General features: G+C 41.8%; 1 protein-coding gene and 1 long non-coding RNA gene across 2 annotated transcripts in view; both read left to right on the forward strand.

The window, feature by feature from the left end:
* The window catches only part of PUM1 (pumilio RNA binding family member 1), a 142,934-nt gene that overhangs the window by 50,908 nt on the left and 76,129 nt on the right, over positions 1-15,897 (forward strand). Inside the window, exons 4-5 of the mRNA XM_049618892.1 lie at positions 8,107-8,215; positions 9,189-9,367. Coding sequence (XP_049474849.1) covers positions 8,107-8,215; positions 9,189-9,367 — 288 coding nt within the window. The remainder of the gene's footprint in view (positions 1-8,106; positions 8,216-9,188; positions 9,368-15,897) is intronic.
* On the forward strand, positions 3,798-5,910 carry LOC125912858 (uncharacterized). Its single transcript, XR_007454849.1, has 2 exons — positions 3,798-5,369; positions 5,432-5,910. It is a non-coding gene; the product is annotated as an uncharacterized LOC125912858 (long non-coding RNA).

The raw sequence follows: 15,897 nt of genomic DNA on the forward strand, positions 1-15,897 counted from the left end.
CCTTAATTAGTAGCTAGATCAACAGGAGGCGTGAATTGAGAAGGTCCTACTCCTTAAACTGGAAGGGAAAATGAAGAGGAAAACACCACCTTCGTTATACTTATTGTTTATTGAAAAGAGTAACTGGCTGTGATAACACCATTGAACTCGTTCGACATTCCTTATTTAGGGTACAGGTTTCAAAGTGGATTAGATGTTATGTGCTTGCTTAAAAATACTTGAGACATACAGTGTGGGCCCTCCGTAAAGTTGCCACTAACTTTTGTTACTGTGAGATTATGTTGCAGTGAAGTGTGTATGCTTAAAAGAAAATGCCTTGTTTGTAGTGAATTCCATACCCCTGTAATCTCAATTTTTATTTGTTAGAAAATCAGTTCTAAATCATCATAAACGTTGATTTTGTAGTAAGTCATTCATAATGTCACCACCCCAGCAAGCACCGATTTCAGGTTTTATTTTTCTTTCCAGTCTTGATCCAGAAGGGAAGGGTGCACCAGGAGAAGGGGTCTTTACCTGTGCAGTTTTGTCTTTTACTTTTAATTCTGTAAACATTACCTAGAGTCTTTATGGCTGTTTTGGGTGAGCTTCCATTGTGGTAGCACAGCTACCTTGCTCCTGATTGTTTTGGTCTTGTACTTTGAATGTAGAGGTGTTTTTTTTTTTTTCGTTTTTTTTTTTTTTTTTCCTTTTCTTTTGAATTCCAGTCTTTTGTTGTTGTTGAGATATATTCTCAGGAATGAACATGACTCTTGATGTATATATATTTTCTTTACCCTTTCCAAAAGAATTATCCTAACAGTGAATGAATGGATATACCCTTAAAAAAAAAAAAAAAAAAAGTCTTGTAAAGTATATTGACATGTAATTTTGTATTTAAACTGTTTCTTGTTAAAGCTTTTTCTGAGTGTAGTTCATAGTATTTATTATGAAAGCACTACTTGATGTACTGTCTTCCTTGATATGGCTGCAACCCTGTATGGTCTGAAGGGCATGGGTAAGGTAGGGCATTAAGATTTTGAGAAGGGCTTTCTGAAAATTACATGATGTTCACACATCAGAACTCTGCCTAGAACCTGTGACTGTCAGTGGTTACAAATTATACTTCTTTATTTTAGTCAGTTCTGAGCGGTCCTTTCTCTGAGTTGATGTCGAATTCTTTTAACGCCATGAGAATGTAATGGGAATATGTACTAAGAGATTAAAAAATTGGGGGCAGCGTCCTGTACCTCACCACCTGTTTAAAACATCAGGTATTTGACTCCTGCACTGGTTACATTCCAGTGAGGAAACTCAGCTTATGTTGGAAGTTTGCGTTGCCAGATAACATGATCAAACCTGAGCATGCCTGTAGGGCTGTAGCGTGCGCCCTGTGAATGCTCCTCCTTAAGAAGCCTCATTTCTGCTCTGAGAGGCAGACAGTGTTGAGTCCTGTAAGCAGTTACCTGATCATTTTATTCCTTTTGAGAACAGAGTACCTGTCGGAGTGTGCACCGAGTACCGAGACCATCAGAAAACCTCACCGATACTTCCCTGTGCAAATGTTCGTGGTGGTGTGGTCAGACTTACCCAGTCCTTAATAATGATCATGCCTCTTAGTTTCTGCAAAGATGTAATGATGGCTCTTCTTGTGGTGGTTTGTTAGGGCTCTTGATTTTATGGAATTTACACACACACGGGCTGGGTGATGCTGGGCTCACACCTGCTAGTTGAGTACCCCAGGAGCATGTCGTTTGGCTAGCCATTCGTAGTGTGAGGTCTGTTGGTTACCACTTTGTTCTTCAGTCACAGTGGCAGCCGATTTTTTGAGTGCTCAGAGTTCAGCCTTGTACTACTTTTTTGCACAGATCTCATTTAATGTTCGTGATAGTTCATTTTATAGGTGAGAAACCTGAGGCTGAGAGGGGCTAACTTCACAGAGTTGGGATTCAGAAGCAGGTCGGTTTTTAAAAGTGACTTCAGAGCACCCTTGCAGGCTTCACTTCTGTACTATTGCTTAAAATAAGAAGGCTGCAGGTGCTTGATATTATCAGCACTTTATTGTCTCCACCTCTGTTACAGGGCTCTTAGTGGGGGCTAATGTTGTGATTGATTGTGCAAGTGTGGCTTTGTGTATGGTCTCTTTTGTTAGATGGTAAAAGAAAAAAGGTGTTTCCAAACAAAATTCAGAGATTTTCCGAATGGCTAACATTGCTTGTAAACCAGTGCTTGGTTTCTCTTTTGTTCTCCAGAAGCCTCATGAGTATGCTTACTGATTTCTTTACTTTCTGTGTCTTTTCTTTTATAAACCTGTGGTTCAAACTGGGATAAACAGTGTTTTTTTTTTTTTCCCCCCTCAAAGATTTGAGAACTCACATATTGGGGGGTTTGGGGCAACTAGGAATCCCATTTAATGGGACGATACAGGGAAGAGTACAGAGTCTGTTGTTGGCTGGGGAGGATGCTGGGACCTCCCAAGTCCTGGTTCTCAGTTAGTAGATCTTGAAAGGGATCTTGATCACTAATTCAGAGGTTATTGCATTATGGGATTGACCTATACTAACCAGAACCACAAGAGACTTCTATATGAAAACCAAAATACAGTTTACTAATTTATAAGGAGAAATAATAACTCTCAAGTGGGCAGGATAATTGTGTTCAGTGATCAGCATGCCTGGCTACAGGAGGGAGCCAAGTTCTCGTATGAAGTTTGCTTGCTCAGCAAGAGTCTGAGCCAGGGAAGTTACTTAGATGTTTTTAGTGGCTACTGTAATCAGGCTGCTATCTAGCTTGATGCATTCATTGCTTTTATGAGGATAGACTGTGCATCATATGCCCTCTCCCTAAATTTGCCACCTGGGTAATACTGCCTACATCTGACTCCCTGGGTCTCTTTTGCTTTTGTTGGACCAATTCCTAATTCCAGTTCTTCCTTTAGAATTGTCAAATCTTTTAATCCTCTTATTGCCTAATCTTTCTTTAAAGTAAATTTTGTAAACCTCTGCTGTGATCCGTTCCTTTTTTTTTTTTTTTTTTTCCTGTCAAAGAACAATTTTATTTCCAAGTTTTTGATGGGGTAAGCAGTAATTCACTTTTCATACAATGGTTGGTTTTAAATTTTTGGTGTTGGATTTAGGTGTGGCTTAAATGAAGGTTTGGCAACTCCTGGTGTTTATGCCAGTGGGTTGGTGAGCCAGTCAGTCTGTTTTAGCCAATACTGTAGATGATACCTCCAGAGGGGTTGCTGTTGCATTTGAAATAACAGATACTCATCGTCACTTTGTTTTATTTTATAATTCAGTAGATTATAGCTTCTTTAACTCTGATCAGATTTGAATGGTGAATGTCGTTATTTTAGTTGACTCGAATATCTGACTGCTACTAGTTTTCGGTAAGCTTAATATATCTAAGCCCATCTAATTTTGCAGAAGTTAGTACTTTTTTTTTTTTTTTAATGCAGAAGGGCTATGAGACAAAGTAGGGGAAAATGGGAAATGAAAAGCATGTTATTTTTTCCAAAGTCAAAAGTCCTTGGACTGTAGATACTAGAAAAGGAATGAGAAGTGCTTCTTGAAAACAAACTTTTATTTATTTTTAAAGAGATTTTGTATTATTTATTTATTTTTAAAATTTATTTATTTTTGAGAGAGAGAGAGAGGGAGGGAGAGAGAGAATCCCAAGTAGGCTCTGCACTGTCAGTACAGAGCCTGATGCAGCGTGGGCTCTAACCCATGAACCGTGAGATCATGAATGGAGCCAAAATTAAGAGTCGGACACTTAGCTGACCAAGCCACCCAGGCGCCTTACTTACTTACTTTATTTATTTTTTTTTATTTATTTTTTTTTTTTTTAATTTTTTTTTTCAACGTTTTTTATTTATTTTTGGGACAGAGAGAGACAGAGCATGAACGGGGGAGGGGCAGAGAGAGAGGGAGACACAGAATCGGAAACAGGCTCCAGGCTCCGAGCCATCAGCCCAGAGCCTGACGCGGGGCTCGAACTCACAGACCGCGAGATCGTGACCTGGCTGAAGTCGGACGCCCAACCGACTGCGCCACCCAGGCGCCCCATTTACTTACTTTATTTAGAAAGCGCAAGTGGGGGAGGGCAGAGAGAGAGAGAGAGAGAGCAAGCGAGCAAGCGAGAGAGTATGTTAAGCAGGCTCCCCACTCAGCGCCGAGCCCCGTCTGGGGCTCCATCCCACGACCCTGGCATCGTGACCTGAGCCCAAATCGAGAGTCGGCTCAACCGACTGAGCCACGCAGGCAGGCGCCCCTATTGAAATCAGACTTAAGAAACGTGTTGAATATCAGAACAGCTATATTCAAATACATTCACAACTGTATGAGTTCCTGTTGCCACCTGACACGTTACCTCAAAATCTCAAGGCCTAAAACAACAGAGTTGTTTACACCTCACAGTTTCTGTGAGCTGGGAACCCACTCATGGCTTTGGAAGACCTCTCTTTCGGGGCCCCTCCCAAGCTGCACTCAGGATTGCAGCGGGGGCTGCGGCCGTCTCCGAGTTCAGCGGGGGACCGGTCTGCTTTTAAGCTCACTCGCGAGATTGATGTCGGGATTAAGTTCCTAACAGGCTGTTGTTCGGAGGGCCCGAGTTCCTGATGGATGGATGGCCCCTGGCCTCTCTTGGGTTTTGCCACGTGGGGCCTCTCCGCAGGGCAGGTCGCGGCGTAGCAGCTAGCTTCCTCAAAGTGAGCAAGCAGGAGAGCAAGCAGGAGGGGTCGTCAGTGCTTGCAAGGTAATTTTGAGGCCGACACGCCATTCCTCTTACCATGTGTTGTTCCTCAGGAGCAAGTCACTAGGTCCGGCCCACGGTCAAGGGGAGGGGATCACACAGGGGCATGAGTACCGGCAGGCAGAGGTCCCAGTCTGAGGCTGATGAGCACCCAAGGGAGGGGTGGGGATGGGTATGTTGCGGAGGAAAGTGAGAAAGGCTGGGTTCTGTGTCAGACCCGAGACTCTGAAGAGCTTTGCTGAGTTTGCTTCCCTCTTCGCCCACGTTGCTTGGTGTGGAATTTTAACTTTCTTCCCATTTGGAGAGCACTCTTGCAACTTGGTTCCGTCTCTTTCCCTCCCAGAATCGGTGTGCTAGCGCCTCCTTCTCCCACCCCTTTTTTCATGATCTCTTACACACTTCCCCTTTCAGGCCAAGCTGTTTGCATTGATAATGGGTCATCGACCTCCTCGCTACTACTTTGCCAGAGCACGTGGACTTCTAGGACTTCTCGCGCTGTTCCTAGTCTCTGTGGAGGGTTTGCATTTACCCGATTGCTAATGGAGACATGGTTGCCTCTCGGTACCTGACAAGGGTCTTGGGGTTTTGGGTGTGTATTCGTTCCTTTGAGACTTGTTGCATCTGTTACTACTTCGAGTGTTAGGCGAACGTGATAACCACTACACTACGGAAACCCGCTGCATCTGTTACTACTTCGAAGTAAAAGCTCCACTTTCTAGCACCTTTCTACATGTCTGTTGTGTTGTTTCCTTTTGAGAGAATTTGGCCTGGAACCAGCCTTGCTTACATGTTCACCTGCTTTTGCTGGCTTTGTATGTTATGTTATGACAGCCTGGCAAGCTATAGTGAAAGGTGACAGGATTCCAGAAGTCATTTTTGAAGCCTTGAGTTCAAGGGCTGCTGCTTTGTGGGCAGTTTGACGAATTACCGACGGACTGTATTTGCATACGGAGGCTGATATTCAAAGAAGCTTTTCCTTGAGTTCTCAGTAAAGATTTCCATATTTGTGTGGAGAGTGATGAGCGCCATTTTGACTCTTTAAAAGACAAATTATGTTTCTTTTTGAGAGAGGGAGAGAGAGAGAGAGAGAGAGCGCGCGCGTGCGCACGAGGGGGGAGGGGCAGAGAGCGAGGGAGACACAGAATCCAAAACAGGCTCCAGGCTCTGAGCTGTCAGCACAGAGCCAGATGTGGGGCTTGAACTCATGAACCACAAGATCGTGACATGAGCAGAAGTCAGTCGCTTAACCAACTGAGCCACTCAGGTGCCCCTTGGCCATTTTTTTTTTTTTTTTTGATGACCTTTGCTCTCTTTCCATCATTATGTGGAAAACATCCACTATTATATGGAAATTAACCAGTAAGTGAGGTGTCCCTTCTGCTTTCATTCTTTCTTGTACGCAAAAGAGAAGTTGACATAGACTCCTGTGTGTTCACACCACCTACAAAATGCAGGAGAAAAATCACAATTTTAGTTGGAAAAGATACAACCAGTAGGGAAATACTTGTAATCTTGTGAGAGGCCATTTTTGAGACTAAAAGAAGAAAAATAAGTTTAAAAACAAGAATTCTTGAATTGTGCTTGAGTAGTTCACGTTAATTTTCAGTGTCCTTTCTGTGATTTACAGCTATTTTGCCCTGGCGTGATAACACTGAATACATTTATTGAAAACCTGCTGTGTGGTGGGCATTGTGCTAGGCACTCCTCAACAACATCTTTAATCATCACAACCTGAAAATTATTTCCATCATCAGTACAGAAAGAATGAGGCCTAGGGCAGTTCAGTTTGTCCCAGGACACATCGAAGTCGTCTAGTCCAGGACTTCCTGACGCCACTGCTTCTGACCCCACTGCTTAGCTCTCCCTTCTGCCCACCCGCCGTTCCCCCCACCCCTGCCCCCATCTCAGATTAACAGACCAGCTCTGTCTGTCCTTGTTTCCCTCAGAGAATGAACCCACGAGGCATTCTAGGCACCGACTGCTTATAACTGTTCATCTTCAAGTAAACGTAAGCTTACTGAATGCCAGACCAAGATGTGTCTTTTGACACGATCTTGCTAGATTAGAAAATAACAGATTAGGGCCTGAAGAGAAAAGTGTGTGGGAAACGGCTTTGACCAGGTTGTAACCCAGGTCTGCCAGGCAGATGTATAGAGACAGAATTGAAATTACGCTGAGAAACCCATAATCCAGATTTGGAAATCCGAGATTGATTTCAGTGACGACAAAGTTGAGTTATTCCCCCATTATCGCTGCGGTATGGGTTATAAATTGGAAAGGCAAACCTTTATTATCAAGGAGGAGAGCAAATATTTTGCTTTCTGATTTTTGATTCTGTTCCTCTGAGAACTTCAACTCTCCAGGTGCTTCTTTTATGCTCAAAAGCAGTGATTACTGTCTCAAACTTCTGTCTTTCTTGTCTGACTAGTAGTAGCTGAAGTGAAAACATACTTAGAGGAAATAAGGGGGACATTTTAGTGAGTAAAGCTGATGACCAAAATGAAGAATGATGGAATTCCAGTGGAATTTCACTTTGTAACTGACCCTGGTCGCTAATGCTTTGCTGTTGGGCAAAACTGTACTGGTTTTGCTTAAATGGTACTTTGCATTTCTTTGGTCACAGCTGGTTTAAAGTTCTCATATTGGTTTAGGGCCAGTGATGTATACATTTCTGTGAAGCATGGAGTGTTTTGTGAAGTCACTTTAATGGTATTATTAAGTTTTGTTAAAATTAACTGAGGATAGGAGGTTTTATTTCCCTTCCAGTAATGGGGAAATTGGCTGTTCTGTCTTCCCAAGATCTTGGAATAGGTTAATGTTGTGGTTGGGAAGATTTTGCTTGTTTTTTCTTTCTGGTGATGAAAATGTTTTGGTTAACACGGTCTTCTGTACGAAGGAGGTGAGTTTTGCCTCTAGCATTCCATGGCTGGGGTCTGAGTTCATGCCCCAGCTTGAGTAACTTTGTACGGCCAGTTAGTACACATGTAGGCAAAGGAGTGTGTTAGTAGTTGTAGGTACATTCTTTTTAAAAAGGAGTCTTCTTAGCAAGTATTTAACTAATAGGTCTAATATTACTCCCCTTTCCCCTGCCCCCCATAAAATCTTGGCATAGGTTAAATGGATAATTCTAGATATTTAAGCTGAGCCTCTATTGTGGTGGGTTGATCTGTGGCCCCTCCTGGCCTTAGGCCTCTCTGTGACTTTTACCGAATATACAGTAGTGCTCTGACCACAGTCTGTGTAGTCAGAACACTGCGAGTAAAGCCCTCCAGAGCACATGAGCATCTGCAGTACCTTGTCTGAAAGAAAGTGTTGACTGCTGTACTTTCATCCTTTATGAATTCTTTAAAAGCATCTATTATTTTTAATTTGCAGCAGCTCTTGCCAGGTAAAAAGTTTTGGGAAACAGATGAATCCAGCAAAGATGGACCAAAAGGAATATTCCTGGGTGATCAATGGCGAGACAGTGCCTGGGGAACATCAGGTAATCTAGATCTAGCATCTGTACTGTGATTTATGCCTGTCTTAGAGCTCCTTTCCTCAGCAATTGGCAAGTCATGAATTTCACATCATTGACATAAGCATGTCAAGCAGTGTCCTGTCCTTTAGTATAATTGCCATGAAGGAGCTTATATGATGTAATTTATTAAAACATAATTAACACAAAATCAAATCTTCAATATTTTATTGAAGTGCTAGCCACAGGGGAGTGGTCTGTTTGAAATGACCGTAATTTCAGCTATAACTTCTTGTTCTGTACTGCTGTCAACATACTCGGAATTAGAAAATCCATGCCTGCCATTTGAAGTTCATGTTTCTTTTTCCTCCCCTTGCCCCCCTGTGTACTGTGTATGGGATGATCTATTTGTAAATGTGGTTGGGGCCAAATCAAGTTACTGGGCACGGATGCTCTTCTGACAGACTACCCCTGAAGAGGGATGGGGAGGACCTGTAGAGGCACACACTGACAGCAGAAAGAAATAACAGAGGATAGGGAGGAAGGAGACGGAAATCCCAAAAAGCCAACGTGCTGTGTTACAGCGCAATGTAAAAATGGAACCTCGGATGACAGTGAGTCATCAGAAAATATCAAATTATGTTGTTGGTTTTAAAAAGGGCAGTAAAATCACATTTTGTTTCAGTAATATTACTAATAAAATATATTAAAAAGAAATTCTGCTACTTGAAAGGGGTAAACAATTTATCCACTATACCTAGGTAAACCAGTTATGTGAACTGCTGTATTGTTCTGCTGTCCTGGATATATGAGGAGTGTGTTCCGTTTTCCTTAGTTTATGTAGAATTTATACTTAGGGAAAAACACAATAGGAGGTTTCGGCTCACCTGACCATGGCAGGCTTCCTGATTCCCAGTCATTGGTTTATCCATGAGACATCACTCATAATTTGTTTGAGCCTCTGGCTGCACTGTATCATGCTTGTGTATCTTTTTTGTAGATCATTCAGTTTCCCAGCCAATCATGGTGCAGAGAAGACCTGGTCAGAGTTTCCATGTGAACAGTGAGGTCAATTCTGTACTGTCCCCACGGTCGGAGAGTGGGGGACTAGGCGTTAGCATGGTGGAGTATGTGTTGAGCTCATCCCCGGGCGATTCCTGTCTAAGAAAAGGAGGATTTGTAAGTTGGCTTGAGGAACTTGTTCCTATATCTCTCTTTTTTTCCCCCCCTAAAGCAAAACATGCCTGTTTAGTTTCCTTAGATATTCACAGCACTAATTACAGTGTATTTTAAAACACTTTTATTGCAATTCGATGTCTGCAAACACAGTAGGAGATGTACACTGAACTTTTTAAAAACAGAGACATGATGTTTTTTTTGGGGGATACATTGATAATGATGTGAGGTAGAACCGAAATCTAGTTCTCAGTTCCTTGGTCTATCAGAAGACATTTTTGGTTTAAAACAAACAGACAGACAGACAAACAAACAAACAAAGTAAAAACAGAAGGAATTAAAATAAGAAAGCTGAAGCTGGGAATAGATCCGAGAGCAGCGATTTGCCAAAACCCAGAAATCTTTAAAGTGAACCAGATATGTAGGACCATTCTTATTTTGCTAGCTAGGCTTTAATTATGGTATGGTCTTTGGCCCTCTTTGAACAGCTTTGCCTCTTGTACCTTGCCTGTCAGGACATTAGAATGTCTGTTAGTTCCAGATCTGCACACTTTTGTGGGGGCAGGGGTGGGGGGAGGGGACTGATCATCGTTTGACCTCTGTGATGCTCAGTTGTTGCCAAAGCAGTTCCTCTGTCTATAGCCTCTTCCCCTTTACGTCTTACGCAGTCTTTCTCAAGCATCTTTGGTAGCCTTTCTTTCTCAAAACTGGTTCTTTCTTGTCATCAACTTTCTAGATCTAGAAGTCTTACCTTGAATTTCCATTTGAGTCTTCCTCAAATGTGTTCTGTGACTGGTTTTATATTCCGTGTCACAGCCAGGAAGGTCATGAAAGGCAGCCTGAATCTGTTTTCCCTCCTTTCCTTCTGACTCGACTTGCTTTGTATGTTTTCAGAATCCTTTCTCTGTGAAGTCTTTTTTGGCTAATACTGTTTTTGGCAGTCTTATAAAAGACCTTCTTTTCCCCAAATCCTGTTAATAATTTTGCCTCCATAACGATCTCACTTTACCTTACAGCATTTATGATCAGTATTTTTATTGCCATGTATCTGTTGCTGGGTATCAGAGGCTTGGTCCTCTTTTCCACTTGAAACTTCTTTAGAGTAGTAGGGTATCATTTTTGGTGAAGCTTCCTTATGTGTCAAGTACAATTCTTCAGTATGTTAGTGGACATGAAATGAATGATTGTTGACGTGGTTGGTGTGAAGAGAACAGGTGACATTTAAAGTACCCAGAATCCACGTGGAGTTAGCTTTATCCTAGGCATGTCAAAGACGATGCTTCAGCTAACATTGACACTTGCCATGTGGCTGGAGCTCTTAATTCTACAGAAAACCCAGAAAAAATGAACTCCTGTAAGAGGATGTTCTGGATTTCTCCCAGCTTCACACCTAGAAATTTGATGTGAGGAATTTAGCCAGAAGAGGATCTTTTATTTTTATAAAAACCCTTAGGGTGATGAAGGGACTAAACTGCGGCTTTTGTCTTGAGTCTTGAGTCCTGGTCATTCCAAAGCTGACCCGATCGCTTCTGGGTCTTTTGACCTTGCAAAGACATAGGTCAGGTTTAGTGGCTTGTGGATCAGGTAGGAAAAGCCTTCTTTATTTGAACCTTCCCAAGAGACTACTTGGGAAAAATAAGATCTACCCTTGGATGTGAGGAATGGGTTTGGGCAAAATGATCGTTTCCTTCTTGTCCCGTGGGAAGGATGGTGTTACTTCTTCTCTTCGTTCACCTATCCCCGGTTCACCTCTTCTTCTGCCCTCACACTTTCCCTGTCTCACGAGCACAGATTTCCCAGGAAGCGTTGCCTGCTAATTTCTGTGTATAACTTTTATTTAGTTATTTATCGTAGGAGAAAGGTTGGTATTGCACATAGATAAGTTGTTAGTGTGGTGAATTGGATCCTGTATGCCTCCTGCCATAAATTCTCTATCATGTGTGTGCCCAGTTTCTAATTCTTGGGTATTAGCCAGGAGGCACATGCCTGGGTTACTGTAAAGTTTGGAAGCAGGTAGAAAAATAATTGGAATCAGGAGACAGATAAAACACTGGGACTGAATTATTGCGATTTTTGCCTGCTTCTCTCTTTTAAGCATTTATTCCCTCCGTTAATCTTTTTTTTTTTTTTTTTTTTTTTTTTAATTTTTAACGTTTATTTATTTTTGAGACAGAGAGAGACAGAGCATGAACAGGGGACGGGCAGAGAGAGAGGGAGACACAGAATCTGAAACAGGCTCCAGGCTCTGAGCTGTCAGCATAGAGCCCGACGCGGGGCTTGAACTCACGGACCGCGAGATCGTGACCTGAGCCGAAGTCGGCCGCTTAACCGACTGAGCCACCCAGGCGCCCCTATTCCCTCCGTTAATCTTATGACAAAGCAGTATCTTCTGCATCATTGTCTTGTGTTGGATTTTGTGAAGGTGGCTTCCGTCCTGAGTTGTCTTGAGAGATTGGTAATTTTCAGCCATTGTACAGTATTGTCACCAGAGGAGTTTAAGACCTCAGGATATAGAGGTCAGAAAATTGAACTCTCAGATAATTAACTGAGCCTCTGAGATTTGCATAAAGATAAATAAAACTTCTCCAGATGTGTTTCAACTTCTTCTCAGAAAAAACTGATTGTGGGTAATGAAATACTATCCCGTATTTGACTTGAGTCAAGGGTGATACAGAGGACTGATCAGTGACATCAGGCTACTACATTGTATATCCAGTCTCTTGGTGAATGGAGGCCCGAGAAGCAGTGAACTACTTTTATCAGCTTCATGACCTGGCTTTGCTCTGCCTGTTTGTTAGACGACATTCGACCAAAGCTCTGGTAATGGAAACCTGAGTCACTTTTTGGTTGTCATAGAATGCATGCAAAAAGGTGAACCTTTTTTCTTTTTTCTTTTTCCTTTTTCCTTTTTTCTTTTTTCTTTTCTCTCCTTCTTCTTCTTCTTCTTCTTCTTCTTCTTCTTCTTCTTCTTTTAATTTCATCTGTCATTGAAAGTGTTGAGTTCAGAGAAGAGCTGCTTTGTAGACAATTATTCTGAGTGGTAGTTGGTGGCTTATGGGTCAGAGCGCTCAGATATTTTTACTTTTTGGGTGACCAGACCTCCAGTAGGCTGGAGGAGACTCCATTTTAATTCTAAGAGCTGAAAACCTCATCTTTGATGGCATAATAAATGTAGACCTCAAAGCAGGTACCAAGGGGCTATTTCTGGATACTGACAACAGATTAACTTTTTGCTAAGGGTAGTTTAGAACTAAAGTAATCTACTCATTCTACAGTGGTTTTCCATTTTCACTAAGTTTGTTTCTTGGTTACAGCTTGAATGAAGGTATTTAACTCTTTGTCTAACTTGCCTGAGCTTTCTGAAGTTCATCTTGATTGTACAGATGGACTCAGTTGAGTAGTTTTGGCTTCTGTACTTTCAGGCTGACGGTAAGAATCCCACAGCAGTATTTTATTCTTAGCACCCACTGTAAAATTTTGGTAGTATTCCACGTATGAATCAAAAACCAGGGTAGCAGGTTTCAGGATAATAGGGAAGCTCAGAATACCAGTTAAGTCAGAGATGAGTCTTTTCGTATCCTTTATTTTATTTACCCCTGGAATAAGACGGCCTTCCTCCCCTGCGTCCCCCCAAGAACATGGTTCAGAGTGGTTACAAAATCATACGTGACTACCGTATTGTGAGGCTACTGTGTGAAATATCCCATCGAAGGACCTCACTGTTGGCCTTTGAAATACCAGCTGATCTTCAAATAGATTGAAGCCTAGCTAGTCAGCAGAGTGGGTTATAATTTCTACATTTCTGGTTTATGGTGCCTAGGGAAATGAGAAGACTACTTAAACTTCAGCTGAGGTGAAGACCACCTCAACCTTGCAGAAGAAAGATCTTTAGGAAAAAATACCTTGGGCCGGCCTTTCTACTTGTGTGTAGAGACTGGCGGCTTTCTGACCTGGAGGACGTGTGCACGCTCATGGCAGTTCCTTTGGGTCACAAAATTTATAACTGGCTTTTCTAGTGTTCGCTGCATTTGTTTTAGGTAACCAGTGCTACTTAATTGATTTTGTTTAAAAATTATGTGTAGTGTAATGCAGTTAGAAGTCAGGGGTTTGAATTTCAACTGAACCTTAATTTTCTCATCTGCAAAATGGAGTAATTAAAAACCCACAAAGTCTCATTTGTATGGATGTGTAATCTATATGAAGATGCTTTGTAAACCTTACAGAATCTTGCTCCACCAAGTCCACGGGCCAGTAGCATTCTCACGACCTGGGAACTTACCCCAGACCTACCCCAGACCTATGGAATCAAAACCTGCTTATTAATTGACAGGATCCTCAGGTGATTTGCATGCACACTAAAGTTTGACAAATGCGTGATTTTCTTGGAGGATTAAATTACCAGGAGGCCATGGATCAAATCCAGAAAGGCAGACACAGAATCTGAAGCAGGCTCTGGGCTCTAAGCTGTCAGCACAGAGCCCGACGCGGGGCTCGAACCCATGAACAGCGAGATCATGACCTGAGCCGAAGTCGGATGCTTAACCGACTGAGCCACCCAGGCGCCCCTGGTGGAGCCCCTTTAGATTTGAACTTCTCTTGAACAGGAAATCTGCATGCTCTACTATCAATGTCAAGCTTTTAAATACGGACTAGATAAAAAGTTAAAAAACCAACAGCCACCTTTTAGAAAATGGTTTTGTTGTGTTTTCATCTCTGTAATAACAACAAATACCATTCTGCATGGTCAAGATAATATGTTTTTTCCCCCCTCCTGGATCTGGTGGCTACTACGCAGAGAATACTCTTCTTACCTTTTTGCACACCAGGAATTAGGTGATCACATGCGCAGTGTATATTCTGTGTTCCACTGTTTCTAAAGTGTACACCTCCCCACCTTATTCATTTTGAAATTGGAATGCAACTTGAAAATGATAGTGTATCACAGTTTAATTGCCAGTATTTCCTTGTTAGCACATAAAATGATGGTATGTTTTATAAATCGATTTGATGAAACGTAGTAGTTGGTGGTGGCTCGATTCTGCATACATATCTCAAGAAAATCCGTGGTACAAATGGTCTAATGATTAGAGCCATAAGTTTTTTCCCAGGGGATGGGGAAACATAAGATGTCTAGGACTTTTGAAGCTTTGGGAGGTGGGGGTGGATGTGTCTGAAAAAGGCATTGGGGAAAAGATGTGAAAATGGAATAAAGTACTTTGAAGAATTTTTTTTTGAAAGAGTCGCACTTTTATGTATTGCCTTATTTAAGCATTGAAACAACCATTTGAGGTAGATACTGTTGTCCCTGTGAGTTTATAGATGCAAAAAATGAGGCTTAGAAGGAAAGTGGTAGGGCCTGGATTCAAACTTTGTTCTAATTTCGGTTATGCAGAATGCTCTTTTTTGGAAAGAAGGGCGGAACATTACTAATCTCATTGTGACTTGCCCCATGGAGCGTTGTGGAACGATCACTGCAGTAAGAGAAGAAATTAAATTCTCATTTCTCTGACTCATTCAGAATTAATAGGTATTCTCCTGAAATATTCCTCCTGTTATGTGAGGCTTTTGACAAAGCTGAGCCATAAATGGATGGATTCTGATCTGCACGACATAAAGTTCTTCTCTCTGCCTGCTCTTCTGTCAGTTCTTTATCTACTAGTGGAACACAGTCTTCCGCCTCTGTGTGGGCGGGGGATCTCAGAACCCTTCTTGGCCACACTCTTGAGATTTTGATTGGGCTTGGCTACGTGCATTTTGAGCACTCATTGAATCCTATATTTGAATACTACAGGTTTAAGTTAACATTCATTCAAAGGAAGCCCACAATAAAAGGATGCTATTAATCCTTCTTTGTTTTTTCGTTTATTTAGATAATAGACTTTTTCGGTACTGTTATGTGACCAAAACAGCCAAACAAAAACCCTGCCTTTATGATGCTTATGTTGGACTTAATTACAGTGGTTCTCATTTGTGAGTGCTTATTAGAGTTGCTGGAGGAGAAGCTTTTTATAATACTTGTGGGAGCTTCTGCAGACCAATTAAATCAGAATCTCTGGGTGAGAGCCCAGACACTTGTAAATTTTAAAAAGATTGTGATGTTCAACGTTAGCCATACAGCCACTGCACTGTGAAAATGAGCGTCCCTGGGAGGGCTAGATTGGCTATATACTTATATTAGAGTTAAACCGCTTAATTGGGGCATTTAAGAGTTTTAATCTTGATATCATGAATAATGTTACTTAAGAAATACCATCCCAGTGAATAGCTTTTACTAATTATCATAGTACTGTAGTGTAAAATGATTTATACTTCACAGACCTTTTGCATATGCATCATTTTATAACTGTTCTGTTATAATAAAATTATCCCTGTTCTGTAGATGAGAAAATGAAGACTCGGTTTTCATGACCTGTCCAAAGTCCTGTGACCAGTTAAGTGTTAGCAGTCGAGATAGAATGTAGGTTTTGTGCAATCTGGATTAGTCCGTCCTTCCTTCCTTCCTTCCTTCCTTCCTTCCTTCCTTCCTTCCTTCC

This window comes from Panthera uncia (genome assembly GCF_023721935.1).
Source record: "Panthera uncia isolate 11264 chromosome C1 unlocalized genomic scaffold, Puncia_PCG_1.0 HiC_scaffold_4, whole genome shotgun sequence".
Classification (NCBI taxonomy): domain Eukaryota; kingdom Metazoa; phylum Chordata; class Mammalia; order Carnivora; family Felidae; genus Panthera; species Panthera uncia.